Consider the following 27793-nt stretch of genomic DNA (forward strand, 5'->3'; position numbering starts at 1 on the left):
CTTAGACTGAGTTTTACTTGGCCATAATACTTACCGCCTATATCGTAATACATGTGATGCCTACATTTAAATGGTCTTCCATAGATTGCTGAGCGGTCAGCGCAGCTGCACGAGGCCCTATTGCATTGTGGGAGGTTCCAGGATGCTCTGGAGTCCCTGCTCAGCTGGCTGACAGACACGGAGGAGCTGGTGTCCAATCAGAAACCTCCCTCTGCTGAGTTCAAAGTCGTCAAGGCACAAATCCAGGAGCAGATAGTAAGCAAAAAGTGAACTGATTACACACTTACAACATTAGTAGCTGCTAATTTACACCTACATTAAAACCTATTCAGAGAGTCCATGTAGGCTTTACTGATTCAGCCATTTATCATTTTTATTGGCGTCCATTGTGGAGCATTATTTGGGGCTATCCTAAAGATTCTGTTGAATTAAGCTTTATAATACCATGGCATTGTTGAATACTCCTTTCTGATTGGCTTGAAGGTCATTCTAGAGCGTGGATCATTTCCCTATAATGCACTGTAAGCAATAATTGTGCTCGGCGCATGTTGAACCTCATAACTTCTTCACCTTTATTTGTCCTGGACAGCTCCTCCAGAGGCTGCTCGATGACCGTAGGCCTACGGTGGAGCTGATTAAGAAGGAAGGAGGGAAGGTTGTGGACCTGGGAGCAGAGTTTGTGGAAAAGGAGAAGGTGGGGAAGGAGATTGAGTGCCTGGGGCAGAGGTGGGACGCTTTGCTGAAGAAGGCTGAGAACAGGTCTGTCTGCACAACCAACACTTCCCTGAGAGATGTATGTAAGAAAAGTGTTTGCAAATGAAATGAATATTATAGTTCTGATTCATTGTGGAAAATGTGCTGATTGGATTTTTGCTACAGAAATGCCATCCCTTTCCTCAGTCGTAGCCCTTGACACTCGTACCTGTATACAGGTTGAAAATGGCAGATGTGGGCACTGATAAGCACCTAAATTGGAACGCAGTGGCTGTACAGTAACGTGCTATAATCAGGGTTTCCCAAACTTGGTCCTGGCCCTCCTAACACCACACAGCTGATTCAAATTACCAACTCCTCATCAAGCTTTCATTATTTGAAGCAGCTGTGTAGTGCTCGGGCAAAAACCAAAATGTGTACCCAGGGAGGGGACCCAGGACCAAGTTTGGGAAACCTTGCTATTAATGACGTCAGAGCTCAGGCTCTGCGCTTCACAGCGCTGTGTGGGTTCTGACTGACACACATTTAGAACTTAAGCACAGCACGCGACAAGAAGTTGCTCCCATCCCTCCCGCTAATTGGGCAACTTCTGCACATTTTTTGTCTTCTGAGTGAGGGAAATGTAAATTAAGAGGACTCGATGTGTTTTGAAAGATGAGACGTTGACGAATATAATAAATACAGCTTTGACGTCATACAAGCCAAACACCTGTGAGTCCAAATGTGCACTTCGCATTTCCATTTCATAAAACTCATGTCATATACAGTACAGTGTCACTGTTTATGAGTACAATGTTTGAAGTACAGTTACAGGACATGACGTCATACCCTGGGTAGTTCTGAATTGCCTATTCTGAAGAAAGTTTGCAGTGGAGTCACAAACCTGAATGCACGCATGAGTCCTTTCTATGCGCACCAAAATTACAATTTGTTTCTCTGAATTGCCCCGTGAAAGCCGTACGCTGTAAGATCATATTTTATAGCTTAGCTAGTCATGTTGTCAATAGAACAAACTTTCAAATTATGCCCACCTGACCCCGATTGCAATTTATAATGGGCTGTTTTTGGATTGCGTAAACAACAACAGTAATTGTGTGATGGGGGGAAGCAGGCCTTATAGGTGAAGACTCTTCTTTGAGTCATAAAAGTTCATTGAAATGACTTAGGAACTGTGCACACTTTGGAGAGGTTCATGTCCACTTGAAGACACCAGCTAGTCCTCTCACTCAAACCCAAGTATTTTTTTGTCTTATGTTGCACCTACCCCACATTTTCCAGGAATATTCCTATCATGTTACTAAATGTATCCAGGGTATTTTCTGATTTTGTTATCAACTAATGCTGCGAAAGGTACAGTAAATGTAAAATGCACATAAAATCAACAGTGTAATGTTTGGATTCAGTATTGTGTCAGATGAACTGTTGTGTCCTCACCTTTAGTCTAATCGTTTCCCCATCATTTCCAAACTCTTCCCTTTCAATCGCTACCATGCTTATGCATATGTCTTTCATATTTCTTCTGGAAGAAACATTTTAATTTAAACCTATCAATATAGTCCAATTCTACCACGTGTAAAGGGTTCATGTAAAGGGTTGGACTATACAGCCAAATGAGGTGTTGCGTTCTGGATAAGTTCCCTAAAGACAGAATTAATTGACCCTCCCCCGCCATCCGTAAGTGACAATTGTTAGGTATAATTATTCAATTGTGTTATCTGGAGACTGGGCGCCAGAGGTCTTTGAGGAGACAATTATCTTGGCACCCAGTATCTTGGCATCCAGGCCAGACTTTAGTTGAGGGAGTAAACCTGTCTCATTATTCATCTGGCCCTCTTCTGTTCTCTCTTGGCATGCTGGGTAATGTAGGCACAAACAGCTGAAGAGCATTCTAGTTGTGGCTCAGCAGTTCCATGAGACACTGGAGCCTCTGTCTGAGTGGCTCTCTGCCACAGAGAAACGCTTGGCCAAATCTGAACCCATCGGCACACAGACTACCAAGCTGGAAGTGCAAATCTCCCAGCACAAGGTAAGATACTTCATGTTTCAGGCATTGATGTTACTTCAGTCGCCCATCCTTTGTTTTCGGTTTCTCATGATTTGTTGTGTTGCCCTGTTTTATCAGCATTTGCATTCAGTTGATGTTTGTAATTTTAAGTTTCTTATTGGTTCAGTATTCATCCCCCCCCCCCCCCCCAACTGTGTTTGTGTGTGTGTTTTTTGTTCATCCCCCTGGTGTGTGTTCCATGTGTGGTGGTGATGTGGTCAGGCCTTAGAGGAGGAGATAATGGGTCACAGTAAAGACCTGGTTCAGTCCATCAGCCTGGGTCAGATGCTCAAGCCGGTTAGCTCAGTGGACGATAAGGAGCTGGTGCAGTCTAAGCTGGACTCCACCCAAGCCAGTTACATAGAGCTGCAGGAGCGCTGTAGGAGGAAGGCTGAGATGCTGCAGCAGGCTCTGGCCAATGCCCAGCTCTTTGGAGAGGACGAGGTGGCCCTCATGAACTGGCTCAACGAAGTGCACACTACGCTGAGCGAAGTGTCCGTCAAAGACTACAAGACGGACGTTCTTGAAAAGCAGTGTGCAGAACAACTGGTACTACTACCATCACACTCCTCCTCAGGCCTAACATTAATTCATCCTTTATCTCTTTACATCGTTTCTAAGTAATTTTAAGTTACATCTAACTACTTTGTTACTTTCAGTTTCGTGTTAAGTTTAGTTTGTGTGAAAAAAATCTAATTATTTCTTGGTTCCCAATGCTGTTTAAGTCAGATGAGTTGTTGCTAATGTTTTGTGTCTTGTCCAGGCCCTACATGAAGACATTGAGTTGAGAAAGCAGAATGTTGATCAAGCCATTTCCAATGGATTGGAGCTGCTGAAACAAACAACAGGTGAGACGATATGTTGGATACTACACCTATAATTTGAATGAAAACACTTCAGAATGATTCATCTGAATTAATGTATCTTCTTTTTACTTCTGTAGGCGATGAGGTGGTTGTCATCCAAGGCAAGTTGGACGGGATAAAGACGAGATACGCTGAGATCAACTCCATGAGTGGTAACGTGTCTAAGACCCTGGACCAGGCCCTGACCCTGGCCTCCAAGCTTCAGCACATCCACGAAGACCTCAGCTCCTGGCTGGAGAATGTCGAGGCTGAGCTCACCGCCTTCGCTGCTCAGGAGCCTGTAGGAGAGCAGCTCATCCAGGCACAAGACAGGCAGAAGGTAATGATAGGCCTGTTTTGTTTGACACTTTGTCGGGGGAAGCAGTTAATAACACTAAGTTATTAGGTTTCTGTATATGTATTGCTTGGTTTTTTTGTAGTTAAGGGCATGTCAGATATGTGGACTTGCCATATGACCTCTGTTAGTTTTAATCTGTCATTTGGTATTATGGTATTCCAAGCAAAAAGGTATTACTTGGAATATTCTGTAACATCAGGATAGAATTACGACAGCCATATTACATAACTTTTAAACACAGTGCATGGAGAGATAGATTGGTGCTCACTGCTCACTGTATGGCCCTTTGTGTTACCCAGGCATTGCTGAAAGAAGCCATGGATCACAAGCCCCAGGTGGACAAACTGAACGAGGTGAGCAGCTCTCTGCTGGAGCTGGTCCCATGGAGGGCCCGGGAGGGCCTGGACAAGCTGGTGACAGAGGACAACGACCGATACAAGGCCGCGAGTGACACCATCACACAGCATGTGGAGCAGATCAACGCCGCCATACTGAAATCACAACAGGTATAGTAAAACAACCAGTCATTACAGTAGGCCACTGTAAACCGAGGAACAGACATAACATACTAAATGGGAACACAGCCATTCAAATGAGTTTAACAACAAAGGGAACCGCTGACCAGAATGCTAATTTCTGTTCTGGGTGATTGGGGCTATTATAGTCTTAATCCCATCTGCTTTCAGCACTAAATCCACCCTTGTTTAGCCTTTTTTTGGCCTCTAGGGAGCTTTGTTTTCTGTCATTATTGTTCATTATACACTGGGAACTGTTATAGAGGATGATTACATTTGCATCTTATTATTTGCTCATTAAAAATTGTATTGTAGTGCAGACACCTAAGAAAGTAGGGTATAATGTTGCATGGTCGTCAATGAATTGTCAAACTCATGACTGGATTTTACGTCCCAAAAACAGATATTATTTTATTTATTTTTATATATTTTAAGATAAAATAAAGCAACATTTCATTATTATATTCAGCAGGGGAACTTCCTGCTTACAGGCATGAACAACAATAAAATGTAAATCTACCAGGACTGCCTGTATTAGTTCTTCACAATTTATGCTCCCCCTTGAGGCATACCCACATTGGGAACAGGAAGTTGCCCCGCTGTGTATAATGACATCATATTGCTCAATATACCTTTAATTAGGCCTATTGTACCATTCATGATGGGATGTTTTCTGTGCAGTTTGAACAAGCAGCTGACAATTTGCTGGCCTGGCTTACTGAAGCAGAGAGGAAGATGTTGTCATTGGGGGAGATCAGGCTGGAACAGGACCAGACCACAGCACAGCTCCAGGCCCAGAAGGTCAGTCTGTCTGTCATGTACCTGTACTGTGTATCTCTATATATGTCTGTAGAGACATTAGCCGCCACCACCACCGTGCAAACAAACAAGTCCAGGAAACAATGATGTGTGCTGCAGCTGTGTGTTCACTGTGTGTAAGTTACCATTCAAACATCCTCCTCTGATTGACCAGGGCTTCTCCATGGACATCATGAGACACAAGGATGCTGTGGATGACATTGTGAAAACAGGCCAGGCTATCATGAACAGCAAGGATGAGGATGAAAAGCAAGCCTTGAAGGTAAAAAAAATCCTAGAATGGAATGAAGTCCTAACTTCCATCTGTTGTTGGTAGAATACCTCCAGAGTAACCTTGTGCATCCATGAACGTAGCATATGGGCCTTTGATAGAGATTTCTGTCAGAAACCCTGAGGAAGGCAGCTTGCCGTCTAAATGATAAATGAATTGCACCAGCATGTGCAGCTGCCTTGCTTTTTTTTCTAAGAAGCATACATCAACATCAAGTTCTTTTATGTTCTGTTTTTTGCAGGTCAAGATTCAAGCCCTCCTGGAGAAGTACGGTGTGGTAAGTCAGCTGAACTCGGAGCGCTGCCTGCAGCTGGAGCAAGCCCAGTCTCTGGCCAGCCAGTTCTGGGAGACTTACGAGGAGCTGTGGCCCTGGCTCCAGGAGACCCGCACCAGCTTCAGCCAGCTCCCACTCCTGGCCATTGAGTACGAAGCTCTCCGACAGCAACAGGAGGAGCTCAGGGTGAGCCCAACTTAAAGTCTATTAGATAGTTGTCTCTGTGCCAATGGATTTTCTAATATTGTTTGTGAAATCAGGGGTGAGTTTCACACTAAGATCATCTTAACACCACTGAAGGAAATAAACAAAGGATCATTAGAGTGTTATAAAGCTTTAGGGAAAATCCTAACACATTGTTTTTGTGTTTCTCTAACTGACAATGTCATATATCCACCACAGCAAATGCGAGAGCTGATTGCAGAGCACAAGCCCCACATCGACAAGATGAACAAGACTGGTCCCCAGCTTCTAGAGCTGAGTCCTGTGGAGGGGATCCCCATCAGGGAGAAGTACACAGCCACAGACCTGCTGTACGCCCAGCTCAAGGCTGATGTCAAACAGAGGGCTGCCACATTGGATGAGGCCATCTCCAAATCCACACAGGTAAGATACTTTCACTTATTTTATTTAGTTTGTATATATCCTTTGTTTATACAGGTAAAAATCTCTATGGACGCACAAGTATGTGAGTTTGACATTGGTCTTAAGATGGCTTATGTTGGGGATAAAAGGATGTTTTTAAAAGTTTTTGCGATGGGATTGTTTGATGACCTGCCAAAATAATGACATCGCTCTAATGAAATCTGAAGCTGAAATGGAATTATAAAAGTCCTTAGAGGGAAAGGAAACATTATTCATATCCTTCCTTTGAAAACAGGACAAAAATACCAATGGTAGCAGCAGGGCACGTCTGGTTCAGAGAGAATGGATTTCACCTGCAGAGTCAGTTGGGTTCAACAGGGTTGCATCTCTATATTAAAGTAGACAATGGCCCTGTTGTTCTAGGTTGATTGATTTTGACTTTGAAAATAAATGAGGGTTAGTTGTTTGGAAGTCCTTCCAGGAGCATGTAATGAGCATTGATGTAGTAGATTGCTTGTTCTAGTGGCTAATTGATTGAGTCTCTTAACCCTTATTATTTCACTAAATAAAAGTGCTTTGGATAAATACTTAAGTACTTAATTTGATAATTATATGTAGAATGTTTAGACCCACACAGCCAGTTTGACCATGTTCCCCTCTCCCCCTAGTTCCATGACAAGATAGAGCCCATGCTGGAGTCCCTGGAGCGGATTGCTGAGCGCCTGCGTCAGCCTCCCTCCATTTCTGTGGAGGTGGAGAAGATCAGGGAGCAGATCACAGAGAACAAGGCTGTGTCCGTGGACCTGGAGAAACTGCAGCCTTCCTACGACACGCTCAAGCAGCGTGGAGAGGAGATGATCGCTCGCTCCGCGGGAGCTGACAAGGACATATCTGCTAAAGGTAACATCTATTGTTTCCCCTGTACCTATCATTGTGGAAAATGCTTGTTAGCACTGCTAGTTTTGGAGATGTTTGGGAAGACTGTACAGCACATGACTATAGCCACACACTACTACAGGTCAACCCATTGTTTACTCTCTTCAGCTGTTGTTGAAGTGTATGGTTTGGATGGCTAGCTTGGCCGCTACATCAGCTGCCAATCAAAAGCAGCTGAAGTTCTCTCTCTAGCCAAATAAATGAGTTGGCTGAAGACCTAGTCTCGAACTGCCAGACACCACACCATATTACAGTGCCAGGGGCGCAACTTTCACTAGGGATGGGGACATGTCCTCCCACATCCTGAAATTGCATTTTTGTCCACCCTCCCCCCAATTTTATAATTGGAATGTGATGCAAAACAAGGCAACGGTTTTCTTTAGGACCATGCAAACGCCTCCGAGCGGTCGGGTAGGCTGTTTGGAGTGTTTATCCGAGTGGATAATAAAACAAAATAATAATAATAATTATGTCCCCCCCACTCCTAAAACCAAAGTTGCGCCCCTGTACAGAACGGTTAGAAGACCTAAATAAATAAGACTATTACTTATCTGTGTTTCCAAGCTGTGCAAGACAAGCTGGACCAGATGGTGTTCACCTGGAATGAGATCCATGCCCTGATGGAGGAGAGGGAGGCCAAACTGTTGGATGTAATGGACCTGGCAGACAAGTTCTGGTGTGACCACTGTGCCCTCATCGTTACAATCAAGGACACCCAGGACCTGCTGAGGGAGCTGGAGGAGCCTGGAGTCGACCCCTCTGTGGTGAAACAGCAGCAGGAATCTCTGGAGGTAAAAGAGCATCAAAACATGTTCACTTTAAGGTGCTTCTTCAACTGCATTGCTTGCTGTTTGGGGTTTTAGGCAGGGTTTCTGTACAGCACTTTGTGACATCAGCTAATTTAAGAAGGGCTTTATAAATACATTTGATTTGATTTGAATTAGGAGCATTAAAGTGTACAATTTATTTTTGTCTTGCTATGTTAAATACAGTTCCTTACATTTATGTAACATGTAACCACTGGAGCAGCTTAAACAAGATACCATTACCAATGTAATCTATATGCAGTTTGATGTGATAGTAGGTTAATCTACTTTTCGGGACTGTTGTTTTTTCTCCCAGAGCTTCAAGGAGGAGATTGACGGGCTTCAGGAGGAGCTTGATGTGGTGCGGAACTTGGGGGCGGAGCTTATGGCTGCCTGTGGCGAACCAGATAAGCCAGTCATAAAGAAGAGTATTGATGAGGTAATCAAGGACATCAGAACATCACCTTTAAATAAGAAGAAACAATTGACTTTGCTCAAGGACTCAAAAAAATGCAAACTAAATGACAGATACCTTAGTACTTGTACTTGTCATTGTACTTGTTATTGACTTACATGAGGATATATGTAATGCTGGGAAACCATATATCTAATTTGATCATGATTTCTTTATTTGTATTTGTATATAGAGTCGTATTTGTATCCAACAGCTGTGCATGGATCCTATTCCCTGACCTTTGTTGTTGTTGTTGTTTTCCCCAGGTGAACTCGGCATGGGAGACTCTGAACAAGTCATGGAAGGAGAGAGTGGACAGACTGGATGAGGCCATGCAGGCTGCTGTACAGTTCCAGGATGGCCTGCAGGTACGTTACTGTTATGATTTAGCTGCTACGCTTTGTCATACACCAGGACCTGTTCAGTAGGGAACACAATGGGAAAATGTTTTGCAACAGAAATTAAAATCTTATTGCTCAAGATCAGATAAAACGTTATCTCCCGTTCCTTGCCTACTGAACACTGCCTTGCTGTCATTGAATACACTGACTAACACTAAGCAGCTAGCGGTTTGGACTCTTAGGAGATGAATACCATTGTTAGTATGTAATGCGAAACTTCTGAGCAGTTTGAGGTTTCATTACTCAATGAATTAAGAAGTTTCACTGTGCCTCCTTTTATTCATTTTTTATTTGACCTTTATTTAACTAGGCAAGTCAGTACTCCTAGGAAAGAGAAAGTCCGCCCCATTACTCAAGACATGTTCACGTCTTACTTAATGTTGGTTGAAGTGTCAGTGGTTTTGTGTTATTCAAAGGCCCTATCAATGGACCTAATCATCAAGAAATGTTATTGTGTTATTGTTAATCAGTGTTTGCCGTCTAATGTTGCCACTTAGCATCGTCGTTCACACCTCTCAGACAGAATCAAGGGACAGAGTTTACAATGACTTTGAGCAATTTACGAGGCACAGATAGATCAAAGTAAATTGTCATGTAACAGGCAGTGTTGCTATATTTTGGGCATCATTCATTTATGTGTTTTCTTTATATTGTTTGTAAGTTGTTGTTTTCTTTATATGGGTTGTGATTGTTTGTAGTGGAGTATGTGTCTAATTGAATGAAGTGGTTTAATAAGGCTTAGATCTAGTCTGTTGGTTATAAATGTACTACCCATTCACAACCATCCTAGACTTGAGTGACTAAGTTAAGGTCCACCTCTATTTCGCCATGTGCTAATAACTCTTTTTCATTGACAGTGTTGGTTTTCCATGACAATAATTGGTTGTTTAAGTGAAATATTAATGATAATGAATGTGAAATCTGAGCTGTTTTTCAAGCTAGCATTGTATTCTCCCAGTGACAATGGTGCCCACTCCCTCTATCTACAGGGTATGTTTGACTGGGTGGATATTGTGGAGCACAAACTGGATTCTATGTCACCTGTGGGTACAGACCTAGACACTGTCAAGCAGCAGATTGAAGAACTCAAGGTATTGTGTTCCTGTATTATATAGAATGCATTAGCTAGATGTATGAGCAATCTTAGACCAAACCATTGATCTATTTCCACATGTATCTGATCGAAACATCATGAAGAACTTTGAATTGCTCGCCCCCAAGTTATTGTGTTGATTTATTCCATGTCAACATTACAGAGCAAACAACATCTGTTTTTATGCTGTGAATGTTCAGTTCATGCCCTGCCCTTATTGAACGACAGTGTAGGAACACTGCAGGAGTGTCATTAATACTCCAGAGAGCAATGGAATAGCAATTCTGTCCTTTGATCTACAACAAGACAAAGCTATCGTGTCTCTCAAAAGGAATAGTTAATGGAGGTGGTTTTAGGCACATCCACATTTGTACAGGAGCTGAACAAATAGAAAAAAGTAATGTCGCTCAATGTTTGCTATTCCCATCAGTGGAGGCTGTTGAGGGGACTAAGGGTCATAATAATGGCTGGAAAGGCGCAAATGGAATTAAACACATGGAAACCATGTGTTTGAAGTATTTGATACCATTCCACCTAGTCCGCACTAGCTATTACCACGTGCCCGTCCTCCCCAATTAATTAAGGTGCCACCAACCTGTGATCCCCATGCTCCCAGTAAGTGATATTTTAATAAAGCCTTTGACCTGTATCAATGGTAGTTATACTGAACAAAAATATAAACGCAACATGCAGCAAAAAAAAGATTTTACTGAGATTTTACTGAGTTACAGTTCATAAGGAAATCAGTCAATTCAAATAAATAAATTAGGCCCTAATCAATGGATTTCACATGACTGGGCAGGGATGGGCCTTGGAGGGCACGGGCCCACCCACTGGGGAGCCAGGCCCAGCCAATTGGAATTAGCTTTTCCCCACAAAAGGGCTTTATTACAGACAGAAATGATCCTCAGCACCCCCCTCAAACGATCAGGTAGGTGAAGAAGCCAGATGTGGAGGTCCTGGGTTGGCGTGGTTACACGTGGTCTATGGTTGTGAGGCCAGATGGACGTACTGCCAAATTCTCTAAAACAATTTTGGAGGTAGCTTATGGTAGAGAAATGAACATTATATTCTCTGGCAACAGCTCTGGTGGACATTCCTGCAATCAGCATGCCAATTGCACGCTCCCTCGAAACTTGAGTTATCTGTGGCATTGTGTTGTGGGACAAAACTGCACATTTTAAAGTGGCCTTTTATTGTCCCCAGCACAAGGTGCAGCTGTGTAATGATCATGCTGTTTAATCAGCTTCTTGATATGCCACACCTGTCAGGTGTATGGATTATCTTGGCAAAGGAGAAATGCTCACTAACAGGGATGTAAACAAATTTGTGCACACATTTTTGCGAAATAAGCTTTTTGTGCGTGCGTATGGAACATTTTGGGGATTTTTCAGCTCATGAAACATGGGACCAACACTTTACATGTTGCGTTTATATTTTTGTTCAGTGTATATTAAAATATAACATATTGGGAGCAGAAAACAGTGGGGAGCATACATTATCAATGAGCACTACCTCACTGTGAGAGGCTGGAAGGGTCAGATGTTTTGTTTTTTCCAGATAATAGCCCTGTAGGTTCCCTTGACAATCCCTTGTGTGGTGTGGTGTTTCAGGAGTTCAAAGGTGAGGCGTATCAGCTGCAGATCGAGATGGAGCGTCTGAACCACCAGGCGGGCCTACTGCTGAAGAAGGTGACGGAGGAGTACGACCGCTGTGCCATCCAAGAGCCCATGACCGAGCTCAAAATGCTCTGGGACAACCTGGATGAAAATATCATCAACAGACAGGTGGGTCAGACAGGTGGGTCAGATAGGTGGGTCAGACAGGGGCTGGAGGTTTACTATAGTAGGGTGAGGGAAGGGGGGTGATTGAAAATTGCAGAACCTTATAAGGATGATTCAATACTATTTCTAGAGTGTGTGCTATACTTAAGACATTTGTCCTATTTTGTATAGACACCGGCTGGAATGCGGTTTTAACCAATTAGCGTCCAGGATTAGACCCACTCGTTGTATAAATAGAAATTGGGTGGTTAGAGCCCTGAATGCTGATTGGCTGACACCCGTGGTATATCAGACCGTATACCACAGGTATGACAAAATATTTATTTTTACTTTATAATTACTTTGGTAACCAGTTTATGATAGCAATAAGGCACCTCGGGAGTTGTGTCGTGCCTAAGAACAGCACTTAGACGTGGTATATTGGCCATATACCACACTCCCTCTGGCTTTATTGCTTAATCAGAACCTTTTAAAGACAATGAACAGTGTACTGTTTCTCTAACTGGAAAAGGCCCCTTTCCCTCTCATTCCCATGAAAGGAGACTGATTATGGGTCAATTCACATGAGGAGGGTTTTCATGTGACTCTTGTATGAACTTGTTTGTCCTGATTGTGTGCAGCACAAACTAGAGGGAGCACTGTTGGCTCTGGGGCAGTTCCAGCATGCGCTGGATGAGCTTCTGGCCTGGATGAGCAACACGGAAGAGCTGCTTAATGAGCAGAGGAAGGCTGCAGGAGACCCCAAAGCCATTGAGATCGAGCTCGCCAAGCACCACGTAAGACATATCTCCCCTTGTTCGTATAAAGTGCTATTTCAGTATTTTTTCATGCAACTACAATAACTGCAGAGCAGCTTGACGTGACCCTTTCATGACCTCTTGACCCCCATAACCCTTTGGATTAACCACAACAACAAACATCAAAGTTCAACCCTACACAGTCTGCATACACGACACTGTACAACATGCATTATAAGCATATACAAATCTGCCCAGACCACAGTCTTTCAAATGCATTTGATCTATTTCACTTCCCTCCAAAAGCCCCTATAATTTATAATCTATCTGACACCTTAATGGCTGTGTGTATTTTGAGCCATCATCCACAGACAGTGGAAAATGTAAGTTATGTGGGTCTGACCAGTCTGGTTGAGGACCACCATGCAGGAATTTAATCCACCATGCAGCAGATTTATCTAGTCTTTTCCTTTCCATTACTAAACATATGTCCCATAAGAGTTTAGCAGATTATACCATATTTGAACTTAACCATTAGAATAAATAGACAGTCAGATATGTCCGAAACTCGGGACCTCTGAATTAAAATGAACGTAAGTTATTTGCATAGAGCTTCCTATTGGTTGATTCTGATACTTCCCAAGTGGGAAACTCAGGTATGATCCATCTACAAGGAGTAAGCAAGTCGGATATTTCAGAGTTTCCGACATGACGTGAACACGGCATTAATATGGAGTAGACACTATCACTCTTTTTAGCATTTTTTTTGTCCAGTTTAGTGCTATCTGATCTTTGGGCCTTGTTTATTTAATTGATCTCACTGGCCTAGTGTTTAACCATCCCTGTACTGTGATGTGTCCAGGTCCTCCAGAACGATGTGCTGGCCCATAAGACCACGGTGGAGGTGGTCAATAAGGCTGGTACTGACCTGGTGGAGTCCACCTCTGGAGAGGAAGCCTCTGGACTGCAGAGCAAACTGGAGAACCTCACCCAGCGCTGGAAGAACATCCTGGAGAAGACAGAGCAGAGGAGACACCAGCTGGACGGTGCTCTGCTTCAGGTATACAGTATAAGTCAAAAGTTTGGACACCTACTCATTCAAGGGTTTTTCTTTATTTGAACTATTTTCTATATTGTACAAAAATAGTGAAGACATCAAAACTATGAAATAACGCACTGTATGTAGGATCCTAATATGATTACTCTTTTGTTGCTGAGAATTTTCAGATGAGCTTTGTGGTTTACATAAATTCACTGAAAACCCACACTAACACATGGTATTGCACTTTTCATGTAGACTACTTTTGGCCAGCTAATAATATAACCACAAATCAAGCAACATTTTGGACTAAACGTTCAAATCATGTTGCTGCAGGATTATTTTGCTGTGGCAATATAGGTCAAATTAAGATCCTACATCTGTACCTCATATTCATATTCAGTCTGCCTCACCCCTTCACCATACCCAGCTGCCATATGGAATCTGGCACCATAATGACTCATATCTGAAACTGAAGCTATGATTGATGTTCTCTGCTGGATTGTATTACTGTTGTTTTTCACAAATTCATAAAGAAGGTTTTAGAGTAGTGGGAGTATGAGGTACAGAGAAATAATGTAAGCCCTCCACCTCCTGCCTCCCCTTTCCTAACCCAGCTATAGGTGCTCTTATTCATAACTTTGACATTTTGGGGAATGCTTTGATGTAAGGTGTCAAAGAAGTGATGTAAGGAATATGAATGACCAGTGAATATGTAATTTTATTTGAATCATTTTTAAAGGGTTATTATTAAGTAAATTTCTACTATTACTAACGGTTTTATGGCCAGGAATAAATCATGTTTTAAGAGTATGAAATAAACTTTCTGAAACGTAAGCCCTCTTGATTTTTAGAGAGGGTTTCGAAAGGGTTGCCAAAAATGAAATCAATGTTTTTTCCAATAATGTTTCCCTTTAGTACACAGTAAACCTACAAAGCTCTGTCAGAAGCATTTTACGGACAAAAGTGGATTTCCAAAACAAACACACTGTACAATGAATATGTAAAACATGGTGCGTAGACAACATTGTAACATTGAGTGCAGACATTGTTACATTATCTGGTTCAAATGGGGAATTAAATTAATGAAAACAATTAGAAGGAAATAAGCCATGCTGGTTTCAGGCAATTAAACATGGAATATGTTCATTGATTAAACTGTTCACAAACACCATCGTTCATTCTGTCAAATAACCTCAGACCAAACCATGTTTGGCCATTAATGTATCTGAGGAATTAATAACTTCTCATAACATTCCCCTTTCCCACCCTTGAATTCCACACAATACGTCTATGAGGTCCATTGTTCTGACTCAGGCTGTATTGTGTTGCAGGCCCAAGGTTTCCATGGCGAGATGGAAGACATGCAGCAGTGGCTGAAAGACACAGAGCGTCAGCTGTTAGCATCAAAGGCTGTGGGAGGCTTACCAGACACGGCCCGCGAGCAGCTTAACGCCCATCTGGTATGTATTTAACCATATAAAAGGCCTCATACAGATGGCAGGCTTGTAAGGGCGCAACTCAGGCCTTGTCTGCAGTTTCTTTCTGAAGTGTGAAGTGTGAAAATTAAATGATGTTGTGAAATGTACGATAATGTGTCCTACTCTTTAAAGCCCCCAAAGAAAGTGTACAAATGGATTAAACCCTGACTGTGCTCAGAGAATGTTGGGAGGGGACATGCTCTTCTGTTTTGTTCTTGTTTGCCTTTCCTCTGATAGTGAGAGTGTCTGGGTTATCCTATGAATGCTCCATTCTGGGAATTCCATTTAGCATTATGGGAACCAAAACAGGAGATTGTTTAGAAAAAATATATATTATAAGACTCTGAACTTACTTGGGATTTGAAGGTTGGAATTTGCTTGTGGAAAAGCTTGGCTATGTTTGTCCTTAGTACTCTCATTCTTTCATCATGTTTGGACTTGATTTGGATTATATTACAAAATTAACCGGTAAAGAAGCAGTAACAAAGCAGACATGGACACTGGCAGAATGACAACAATAAAAGTATACTGGACTTATTGTCCAAATTCCATTAATTTGACATGTAAAACAGTAGTGTCAGTGCTATTATTTAAGCAATACGGCACAAGAGGCCGTGCTATGTGTTGAATACAGTCACAGGTAAATGGCATGACTTTAGGTGTGTCTTTGACAGCCAATCAGCATCCAGGAGCCAAACAACTCATTTATAATGGACACTAATACTAACAGCAGACATATTTTCTAAGCCCCTCATGTTTTTGGTCTCCTGCAGGAGTTATGTTCTGCATTAGAGGCCAAGGAGGAGCTCTACCAGCAGCTGATGAACAAAGGTCAGCAGCTGCTCACCATGACCCCCTCCGACCAGGACAGCAACACAGAGCAGGACCTCAGGAACCTGCAGGACAAGAGGGAGTCGGTACAGGTCAAGGTGGCTGAGAGAAAGGTAGGGAGTGTAAAGCGACATGGAGCAGCGTTGTTGGGCTAAGATGGGATGAATCAAGTGTTCCCTTTCAGAATGGGCCACCATTCCTTGCTCTGCCCAGACTTCCTGCATAAATTGGTTTAAATTGGAAATGTTAATTTGAGAAGCCCTGGATGTTTGGGGTTATTTGGGGGCCATTGTGCTCCGTCTAACAAATGATCTAGGGGAAACCCTGGCTAGAATGGGTCACACCCGACCAAGTGTTCTGAACTTGTCTGATGATTCATAATGTTGAGATTTATTATATCCCCTGTGGGACATTACTGCTCAGCATTTGTTCCCTTCCATACCCTGTACTCTACTGTACATTTTAAACCTATAATCCATGAGGTGGTAATAACTGCTGTACAGCAGATAAGGTTGGCAAGCACATAGGATGTGGTCACCCAGCAGATCAGATCTCTACTGGGAAGTGCCTGACTAATCAGTCATTAGTCATCATGGACCTGTCCTCTTATCTTCAGAGACATTCTAATGAACAGCTGAAACGTTGAAACGTAAAGGGAATGCTGGGGTTGGATGTGGGTTTGTTCCTAACTCAGTCAAGTCTCTTAATCAAATAGTCTTGAGTTGTTGGTGGCAGGTGCAGCCAATTCAGCTGCCCTGCCCACCGTTAGGCAAACTGTTGCCATTTCATGTGTCTGAAGGTACAAACTCTGGCTTCCTGGTGGGCCTAGAGAGGAAATCAAGTGCACTATAGGTCTACCGCTGGCCAATCAGATTTCTCAGATGACCGAGTCTGCAATAACTTAGCAGGCATAACAGAAAGCTATGGAAAAATGTATACTATGAGATTTCAAAACATTTAAAACCATGACTAGAGAGAGACTGTCAACGAATACAGAAAATAGCTGCTGTTTTTATGAGTGAGTTCATGTTTAAGTTCTTACTCATTACTGTCCACACTTTGTATTCAACACTTTTATAAGACATAAAATGTGTTTTCTTCCTATTTCCACTCAGCACTACAACAAGCACTGCAGCAGTAATGAATGAGTAGGAAAGTGTATCTATAGTCTTGCGTTGTTGTTATTATTAGCAGCTTGGGTATTTTTTAATATCAAGGAATATTTCACCTTCTCTGTTCGTAGGAGTAACAACATGAATTTGTGCATGAGGCAGAAATAATGTGGTGCGACTTGAGTTTCGTCATCAGCTGGAAGACGGTGTCCTTTTTTGGTCAGTGTCAGTGGAGGAAAGGGAGAGCGGAGGGATGTTGAGAGACGGACGCTCAGTCTGCTGCTCTCTACTTCGCTGAGACTGACCATCAGATGCAGGCACCATCAGCCCAGTAAAATAAAAAGCAAATTATTTAAATGTATGTTCACTCAGCTGTGCCTCACAAGTAATACACCAATGGATCTATTACCGTTGTGATCATATAGCCTACCTCAAATTTTGAAATATAATTTTTTTAAATGTCCGAACAACAATGCATTGGCAGGTAAATTCAAGCAAAGCCAGTATGTGGTGATAATGTATTGGGCCTATAGCTTACTGCACAAACCTCATTGTTACAGTACTGTTTTTAATTGGTTAATGTTGCGTAGGCTTACGTTTTTTAAGTCACGTTAATAAAAAATCAGAGCGTTAGATCTCGGCATTTTGACTCAGAAAGTGATCTTGACTCAGAAAAGGTTGGTGACCACTGAACTATGGTGTACTGTACTGTACGGTATGCCATGCATACTCTACGACTTAACTCACTGCAGTTTCTAAGCATTTTGCTAGCTTGTCAAGATAGCACACTTCATTCAGAATTAAAGCTAAATTAACCAACATGGAGAAAGAGACATCACTGTATACCGGAGACAGTACTTACTTGCCATTAGGCTTGTAATGACTGTAATGTTATTACCCCATTGTTTATCGTGATGAGGATATAGCATTAGCTGTACTCTTTTGCTTGCCTGGCAAAGGCAAAACTCATCCTCCCTGTTGGACCGACCACACTGAATACATCTGTTTGATTCAATCAAAGGCTAATTGATGCTATTTTTATAACTGTAGAGGATGCATCGTTTTGATAGCTCATCCTCTTTCCTTGAACTAGTCCAGAGATGCTGACTTCCTCTGCCTAAACAGAGGTCAGTCATGTTTGAACCAATTACAATCATTACCTAATGTTGTGGCAACAAATGAACAAACAACTTGTGTGTGTTTTTTGGTGAATGTTTGTGTGTGTGTGTGTGTGTGTGTGTGTGTGTGTGTGTGTGTCTGTATGGACGTGTTTAACTATTCTTGTGAGGACCAGAACAAACATTTGACCAACTGGTGACATTTTGTTCATCCCCACGAGGTCAAATGCTATTTCAAGGGGTTTTGGGTTAAGGTTAGAATTAGTGTTAGGGTTAGAATTACATTAAGGGTTAGGGTTAGGAGCTAGAGTTAGTTTTAGCATTAGGAGCTAGGGTTATGGTTAAGGTTAGGTTTTTTGGGTTAAGGTTAGAGTAAGAGTACGGGTTAGGGGTTAGGGAAAATAGGATTTTGAAAGGGACTGAATTGTGTGTCCCCACAAGGTTAGTTGTACAATACTTTGTGTGTGTGTCTGTGTGTGTGTATTTGCTAGGCAAACTTGTCTGTCAGTTTGCATATGTGTGTGTGCACATCCGTGTGTGAATGTTTGTGTCAGTAGGAAGAATGCTGTTTCTCAGGTGGCTTTGTTGTCTCTGTGCTTCAGGTGAAACTGGAGGAGGCCTTGACTCTGGCCACAGAGTTCCATAACTCTCTCCAGGACTTCATCAACTGGCTGACCCAAGCTGAACAGACTCTCACTATGTCCTCTCCTGCCTCCCTCATCCTGGAAAACATCATGTTCCAGATAGATGAGCACAAGGTATGTGTCGGTGTGAAGACTATTAACATAACACATCGATTTACATGTTGATAGGTTTTTGATTTGTCATTTCAGTGTTCAGTATTATCTAATTATTAACTAATCAGCCTCCTATCCTGATTTAATTTGTATTAATGATATCAATAGCACAAACAATTGATGGGCTTAGGTTCCATAGTCGAGACAGCTTGCAGTGCAAGCAGGCCAACCACGACTCCACAAGGCCATTTGACTCTCATCCAGAACTCTGCTCATTAGTCAAGTGAACATTCTACTTACAACAATGGTATACAAAAAGATCAACTCCACTGTGTAACACTATTGTAACATTTGTCATGATCCTCTGATGTGTGTGTATTGGCAGGTGTTTGTGACGGAGGTGAACTCCCACAGGGAGCAGATTGTTGAGCTGGATAAGACAGGGACCCACCTGAAGTACTTTAGCCAGAAGCAGGATGTGGTGCTGATCAAGAACCTGCTGATCAGTGTGCAGGGCCGCTGGGAGAAGGTGGTGCAGAGGTCTGTGGAGAGGGGCCGTCTGCTGGATGATGCCAGGAAGAGGGCCAAACAGGTACAGCACCTTGGGTACACTTGATGTACTACACAGTTGGTACAGTATTACACAGTGCCTAAACTGATATGCTAGGAGTCAGCAGTCTTGCCACACTGAAGTGGGATATAAAATTGATGTAAGTCGAAAAAAATAAGTGAGAGAGAGAGAGTCATAGTGAAAGGAGAGATGGAGAGAAAGGGAGGGAGAGAGGGGGTGAGCGAGAGGGTGACAGAGGAAGTTAGACAGGTGGGCTGTAGTAGACGTCATCATCTTTCCACATAACTAGGCAATAGGCATTTTTAGAGAAACAGAGAAGTGAGGTCACTAACGATGTGTGAGGTCAAATACCATACAGTACATTAATACTTTGCAGACAAAAGTCGACTAGACGATGTGTCACAACTACATTATGGTGCTTATTATCGCAGGAAAGCTGTATCAGTATTACAGGGAATCTGGTGTTACAAACTGGCCTCAGAGCTCTTTCATTAGTACGAACCCATCACTTTTCTAGGCGCTGAAAGTAGACTCATCCAAACATAGAACAATAAATCAAAGGAAGTCATATATCACAGTGCGGTTTACACAAGCCTCATTTGCTACATCTCTCCCCTCAGTTCCACGAAACCTGGAACAAGCTGACAGAATGGTTGGACGAGTCGGAGAAGGCCTTGGACTCGGAGCTGGAAATCGCCAACGACCCTGACAAGATCAAGATGCAGCTGGCCCAGCACAAGGTGACTGAACCTCATTGAATCCTTTTCCTTGGGGGGGGGGGGAATAGGGGGAATAGGGGGATAGGGGGGTTGTTAATGAAAGAGTTGGCAGACCCCTCCGATAGTCAGACTTTTATGAAGGAGAGTCATTTAGCACAGCAAACATCTGCAGCAACACCATAGTCATTTATCAAAACTGTGATTTTCAAACGCAGCTGTCTAAAACCACAGTTTTGTGGGTTTTTTTTTATTATAGTGGAACATACAAAGATAAATCTAACACTGTTTTACTATAAAAGCCATTTTAGGGTATAGGATTTATACATTATTGCCCCCAAAATAGTATGACATTGTTTTTTAAACTCAATGTTAAATTCAAACCTCCCTAAACCAATATGACACCAATCTCTATAAATATTGGCAAATCTGCTTGATTGGAGGTACACAACACACTCCCCGCCTCTCGTCATGAGCCGTTACCAAGAACCACATATCTAATTTTTTAACAGGATTGTTAGCAATTGAGTTTTCAGAGTATTTTCTGTGCCTACCTATTTTAAATTCTAGATGATGGATTGAAACGAGACTATAGTGTCCATAAGGTGACCATTGGACTTAATATATTTTGGATTGACTAAGTTTGTAGGTGCAACAGTTTTTATTAAATTTCTAATGTATTGCTCTCACATGCTCATTTCTGTCCATTAAGAACCAATGATGTGCTACCTTTTTGTAAAATTTTGACAATGCTAACATCTTTTTAGCCGAATCTCAGAGTTCTATCTAACTGGGTCAAGCAACAGTACTTTTTGTACATAGTCCTCCCATTTTAGTATTGGGACAAATTCACTTATGTCTATTAAAGAAGTAAAAAGTGAAGTATTTGGTCCCATATTCATAGCACGCAATGACTATATCAAGCTTGTGACACTACACATGTCAGATTATTTTGTGCCCGATAGAAATTGATGATAAGTAATGCATTGTGTCATTTTAGAGTCACTTTTATTGTAAATAAGAATATAATATGTTTAGAAACACTTCTACATTAATTAATGTGGAAGCTACCATGATTATGGATAATCCTGAATGAATCATGAATAAAGATGAGTGAGAAAGTTACAGATGCACAATATCATACCCCTCCAAAAATGCTAACCTCCCATGTTATTGTAATGGTGAGAGGTTAGCATTTCTTGGAAGTATGATATTTGTGTGTCTGTAACTTTCTCACTCATCGTCATTCACAATTCATTCAGGATTATCTGTAATGATGGTAGCATCCACATTAAAATGTTGTACAAAAAGGGCTGTAATTTCTAAACGGTTCACCCGATATAGATGAAAATACCCTAAAACTGAGTCTGTACTTTAACCTCAAAGTAATTGTATCATATAAAGTCCAAAGTGCTAAAGTACAGAGGCAAAACAACAAAAAATGTGTCACTCTCGCAATACTTTATAGCTCACTGTTAATGGGGGTACAGTATACAGTCTGTGGTTAATCAATAAATGCAAACAGATATTTTGATTAGCTAACGTTAGCGTGCTTGTCCAAATTCCAGTAGCTAGCCTCTTTAGCTAGCTAGCTAACACCAGTTATCTGAAAGCTAGGTAGCTATATTTGTTTATGGAAGATTTGTTACACAAATAACTTCAGCCATTAGCTAGATAGCTAGAGCCAGACAACAACAGCTGACCTTGACACAGAAGCTAGCTAACGATAACAAGCTCACGTTCAAATGCCAGTCCTACATTTTTCCACAAAACATAGTTAGCACTGCGCTAGGGGTGGGGAAGAGGGCTAATGCCCCCCAAAACCCGGATTATATAAATGTACAGTATAGGATGTATAACTCTGCAATGCTTTAGGCTAGAAACAAGCTGCAAAAGGCACAAGATAGACGTGGCTCTAGTGTACATGCCATTTTAATCCAAATTTGCGCTGACTGATCAACAGTGTCAAGTTACTTTTCAGTGTCTTCCCACAAATCTGAACCCAGTCTTTTTCAGACATTGAAAATACGTATATTCCCAGATGTTGAAATCAGGTTCCTTTTTGGTTTTCAATTAATTTTGAAAATACTTTCTCTACTTTTTTTTTCTGTACTGAAATTTACTGCACTCTACTGTGCGCTGCTGCAGTGGTTCTCAAACCTCTCCTCGGGGACCCAAAGACGTTTCACATTTTGCTGAAGCTCTGAACTAGCTATTCAAGAGCTTGAGGATTAGTTGGGGCGGCAGTGTAGCCTAGTGGTTAGAGCGTTGGACTAGTAACTATGGACTTGGTCTTTTACCAAATAGGGCTATCTTCTGTATACCACCCCAACTTGTCACCACAATGTATACAATAAGGCCTATATCTAAACATACCTACAGCCTAATGTATGTACATTAGGCTGTAGGTATTTTTGAGTGTTTTTGAGCTTATGTTAATGTTACACAGGAGTTCTAAAACTTTTGACCTGTAGTATATATATATATATATATATATATATATATATATATATATATATATACTACAGGTCAAAAGTTTTAGAACACCTGTGTAACATTAACATAAGCTCAAAAACACTCAAAAATACCTACAGCCTAATGTACATACTGTAGGTATGTTTAGATATAGGCCTTATTGTATACATTGTGGTGAAAAGTTGGGGTGGTATACAGAAGATAGCCCTATTTGGTAAAAGACCAAGGAAATATATATATATATACACACACATTAGGCTGTAGGTACAGTGGGGCAAAAAAAGTATTTAGTCAGCCACCAATTGTGCAAGTTCTCCCACTTAAAAAGATAATTTGCAAATAAATTCATTAAAAATCCTCTCATTTTGTCTGTCATAGTTGAAGTGTACCTATGATAAAAATTACAGGCCTCTCAAATCTTTTTAAGTGGGAGAACTTGCACAATTGGTGGCTGACTAAATACTTTTTTGCCCCACTGTATGTTTAGATATAGGCCTTATTGTATACATTGTTAGGCTGTAGGTATTTTTAGATATAGGCCTATTGTATGTGTGCATTATTATAGCATCACCATCTTAATTGCATAAATAAATACAAATACACACAACTTTAAGCTACATATTCATTTGAGAGAGGTAATGAACTGCCCAATGATCAGCACAGCAATTTATAAAACAGGACCATGTTCGCAAAACAAGTGTTTTTGAGCTTATGTTAATGTTACACAGGTAAACTAATGGTTACAGAAATCAGGAATGGAGACAGGCACGGTAGACCTTTATATATGAGTGACTGTGTCCAACACACCACAACCTGTTGTTATGTTGGGCACCTACTGACCAAAACAAGATAATGATTTATTTTTTCTAAATGACATGTATTGCTAAAGTAAAGGTTTAAGGAAATACAGGCAGGCACCACATTACTACAGGACAAAATAGCTTGCCCAATCAAGCGTGATTGTCTTGTAGGTATAAAAGCAAAGCTGGCTTTTATATAATAATAATAAAATTGTGGAATGGGATTCGTGTGGTGTGTGAAGAATCCAAAAGTTTAACTTGTATGCGGTACAAATCACATTATTGTGGGAACACATCCTCTCTTAGAGTATGAATTAGGCTGTTTGAGAAGGTTTGAATCTTAAGCAACCTGCATACATATTGTTTGAACTACGATAGACCAGCATAGCTAATGAAGTAGGTCAAAGCTGTGTGCTGGAAAGCCTTGGTACTTTAGAGCATGGGTGGAGTAAGCATTGTGCTGTTCATGTGAAGTTCCTTTATTTTTTTGATCTTCAGACCATTGCGTACTTCTCACTTAAAACATATATTTTTTTGTTTTTAATTATAGTATACAGTATTCATCAGTGCTTTAGGTGTCAGGGACTAGGCTATTCAGTTGTTGTCCTTGAGCTGTTGTGTGTGAGGCGCTTTTGCTAATCCTTTCATAATCCCTGGATGTACAGAATGTATTAGGGACGGCCCTGATTTTGGATACTTTTAATCCGTATGGATGAAAGACGCTTGAATTGTGACCCCTTGTTTTGGTTTCAGCCACTACATAGTGTCCTTCATGAGCAAATAGGTCACACACGCCACTCACAAATTTCAATCCATGACAGAATGTAGACTGTAGTTTAGGGGGACAATCCTCTGTGAAGGAATCTACCTGTTAAATCATATGTAGTGCCTCAGAAATAACTCAGCTGTGGTTTCTCAATTGTGCTGCTGACGATCTGTCAATTCGTAACAAAACAGAAAGTGAGACCATGGTCAAATTGCTTATGCTACTGTTAAATTTCAGACATTTCACTGTTGGCTGTGCAGCTGTCTAGTCTAAAATCTACTAGTTTCTCTTTGCCAGACACACCGTATAAACGTTGAACGGCTGGAGATGAGGCTAAAAACCAGCCACAGGCTGACTTGGATAGGATAAACTAGCCTATATAATGACCATGTCTCTCCACCATTGGTTCACGCAGGAGTTCCAGAAGGCGCTGGGGAGCAAGCACTCGGTGTATGACACAACCAGTCGTACGGGGCGCGCCCTGAAGGACAAGACGTCACTGCAGGACGACAACCAGAAGCTGGATGACATGCTGAGTGAACTGAGGGACAAGTGGGACACTGTCTGTGGCAAGTCAGTTGAGAGGTAAGAGGACATGACCTGCACATTGCTATGTCTCGGACACATAATATGCATATTATTATATATTTTCATCTAATCTTGATAATGATGGATACTGAAACTGTGGGCTTTGTGAAGACTTTGGATATACTGTGATTCAACTATAATTCCTTTCAAAGGCATATTGCCGCAGTTGAGTGTTGCTGTCAAATCGTAATGATATTGCATATATAATAGAAAACAATGATAGTTTCTGCTGTCAGGGGTCATTACGTATTTTCACAAATAATGATCTGTGTTTCCTCTCAGGCAAAACAAGCTTGAGGAGGCACTGCTGTTCTCTGGTCAGTTTACTGATGCCCTTCAGGCCCTGATTGACTGGCTGTACAGAGTGGAGCCTCAGCTGGCCGAGGACCAGCCAGTACATGGAGATATAGACCTGGTCCTTAATCTCATTGACAGTCACAAGGTAAAAAAAAATAAACATTTGTAGAATAGATCTTTATTGTGCAGCCACAGGAGTCGTAGCCTTGGAGCAGTTTGGGGGATAAGTGCCTTGTTCAAGGGAACAATGGCAGTAGGTGCCTACTGGGCCTAAGCAAATGTATCTGACTTGATTCTAAAGCTCAAACATAACCTATTTGTGTACCATGTAATAGGAGTCAAAATTCAGAAGCTACACTGTGTGTGGATTTGCTGTTCTCATTGTTCAGCGTATTTTATTCTCCTTCCTGTGGCTCACAGGCTAAATATATGAAATAGGATTATGGCCCCGAGAGCGGTAATTTTTTTCCCCCCATAAATGTTTGTCGGAAATGGAACTTGTGTTATGTGACAAAACACTGGTTTGAATTGGCAGAGACAAGAGATTGCTGAGGCACAGAGAAATAAAAGGTGCATGGCCTGGCAGGATATCTGAGTCACTGCGCTGAAGTAGATCGACAGTCAGAGCTTGGTTTAGTCACCCTCCATATATGTCCTTCAAATTCATCCAGATGACTTCATGGGGGTGCAGAAGCAAGGTTGGGGAGTAACATGTACAGTGCCTTGCAAAAGTATTCATCCCCCTTGGCATTTTTCCTATTTTGTTGCATTACAACCTGTAATTTAAATGGATTTTTATTTGGATTTCATGTAATGTACATACACAAAATAGTCCAAATTGATGAAGTGAAATGTAAAAAATAACTTGTCAAATAATTATAAAAATAAAAAAATGGAAAAGCGGTGCGTGCATATGTATTCACCCCTTTGCTATGAAGCCCCTAAATAAGATCTGGTGCAACCAATTACCTTCAGAAGTCACATAATTAGTTAAATGAAGTCCACCTGTGTGCAATCTAAGTGTCACATGATCTCAGTATATCTATACCTGTTCTGAAAGGCCCCAGAGTCTGCAACACCACTAAGCAAGGAGCACCACCAAGCAAGCGGCACCATGAAGACCAAGGAGCTCTCCAAACAGGTCAGGGACAAAGTTGTGGAGAAGTACAGATCAGGGTTGTGTTATACTTTGAACATCCCATGGAGCACCATTAAATCCATTTTTTTTAAATGGAAAGAATATGGCACCACAACAAACCTGCCAAGGGAGGGCCGCCCACCAAAACTCACGGACCAGGCAAGGAGGGCATTAATTAGAGAGGCAACAAAGAGACCAAAGATAACCCTGAAGGAGCTGCAAAGCTCCACAGCGGAGATTGGAGTATCTGTCCATAGACCCACTTTAAGCTGTACACTCCACAGAGCTTGGCTTTTACGGAAGAATGGCCAGAAAAAAAAGCCATTGCTTAAAGAAAAAATAAGCAAACATGTTTAGTATTCGTCAAAAGGCATGTGGGATACTCTCCAAACATATGGAAGAAGGTACTTTGGTCAGATGAGACTAAAATGGATCCATTAAGGAAAATGTCTGGCACAAACCCAACACCTCTCATCACCCCGAGAGCACCATCTCCATGCTGTGGGGTTGTTTTTCATCGGCAGGGACTGGGAAACTGGTCAGAATTGAAGGAATGATGGATGGCGCTAAATACAGGGAAATTCTTGAGGGAAACCTGTCTGAATTGAAGGATTGATGGATGGCATGAAATACATAGAAATTCTTGAGGGAAACCTGTTTCAGTCTTCCAGAGATTTGAGACTGGGACGGAGGTTCACCTTCCAGCAGGACAATGACCCTAAGCATACTGCTAAAGCAACACTCGAGTGGTTTAAGTGGAACATTTAAATGTCTTGGAATGGCCTAGTCAAAGCCCAGACCTCAATTCAATTGAGAATCTGTGGTATGACTTAAAGACTGCTGTACACCAGCAAAACCCATCCAATTTGAAGGAGCTGGAGCAGTTTTGTCTTGAAGAATGGGCAAAAATCCCAGTGGCTAGACGTGCCAAGCTTATAGAGACATACCCCAAGAGACTTGCAGCTGTAATTGCTGCAAAAGGTGGCTCTACAAAGTATTGACATTGGGGGGTGAATAGTTATGCACGCTCAAGTCTTCAGTTTTTTGGTCTTGTTTGTTTCACAATAAAACATATTTGCATCTTTAAAGTGGTAGGCATGTTGTGTGAATCAAATGATACAACCCCCCCAAACATCTATTTTAATTCCAGGTTGTAAGGCGACAATATAGGAAAAATGCCAAGGGGGGTGAATACTTTTGCTAGCCACTGTAATCGGTTACATGTAATCAGATTACAGATACTTTTTAAAAACTAGATGATTACTTCTTGGACATTTGCAAAACAGTACATGATGACACCTTTTTGTTTTCTCCATCACATTCAAATCAGCATTGAAAAAAGGCACAAGTTTAAGTTTGTTCCACCTGAGCGAGTCTGACCACAAATCAGAGACCACTATGATGACACACCAAATACGTTTGATGGATCCTTTTTGTCTTCTTCTAATGCTTCTTAAGGGGAAAGTCATCCAAATGTAACTGAAAGTA

General features: G+C 41.6%; 1 protein-coding gene across 6 annotated transcripts in view; it reads left to right on the forward strand.

Moving 5' to 3' along the window:
• LOC110502687 (dystonin) overlaps positions 1-27793 on the forward strand; it is a 197974-nt gene that overhangs the window by 152510 nt on the left and 17671 nt on the right. For 5 of the 6 annotated variants that reach the window (XM_090217231.1, XM_090217232.1, XM_090217235.1 and 2 more), the window contains 26 exons: positions 85-255; positions 590-759; positions 2581-2740; positions 2981-3307; positions 3522-3606; positions 3702-3943; positions 4261-4467; positions 5158-5277; positions 5450-5557; positions 5808-6026; positions 6243-6446; positions 7094-7325; positions 7926-8152; positions 8484-8606; positions 8888-8989; positions 10012-10113; positions 11729-11902; positions 12520-12675; positions 13499-13696; positions 15010-15138; positions 15930-16100; positions 18820-18975; positions 19340-19546; positions 20146-20265; positions 24698-24867; positions 25153-25312. In XM_090217231.1, coding sequence (XP_090073357.1) covers positions 85-255; positions 590-759; positions 2581-2740; positions 2981-3307; positions 3522-3606; positions 3702-3943; positions 4261-4467; positions 5158-5277; positions 5450-5557; positions 5808-6026; positions 6243-6446; positions 7094-7325; positions 7926-8152; positions 8484-8606; positions 8888-8989; positions 10012-10113; positions 11729-11902; positions 12520-12675; positions 13499-13696; positions 15010-15138; positions 15930-16100; positions 18820-18975; positions 19340-19546; positions 20146-20265; positions 24698-24867; positions 25153-25312 — 4440 coding nt within the window. The remainder of the gene's footprint in view (positions 1-84; positions 256-589; positions 760-2580; positions 2741-2980; positions 3308-3521; positions 3607-3701; positions 3944-4260; positions 4468-5157; positions 5278-5449; positions 5558-5807; positions 6027-6242; positions 6447-7093; positions 7326-7925; positions 8153-8483; positions 8607-8887; positions 8990-10011; positions 10114-11728; positions 11903-12519; positions 12676-13498; positions 13697-15009; positions 15139-15929; positions 16101-18819; positions 18976-19339; positions 19547-20145; positions 20266-24697; positions 24868-25152; positions 25313-27793) is intronic. The other variant, XM_090217236.1, reaches the window with a different exon arrangement.

The sequence above is a fragment of the Oncorhynchus mykiss genome, chromosome 23 (genome assembly GCF_057628025.1).
Source record: "Oncorhynchus mykiss isolate SJ-2025 chromosome 23, ASM5762802v1, whole genome shotgun sequence".
Classification (NCBI taxonomy): Eukaryota; Metazoa; Chordata; class Actinopteri; order Salmoniformes; family Salmonidae; genus Oncorhynchus; species Oncorhynchus mykiss.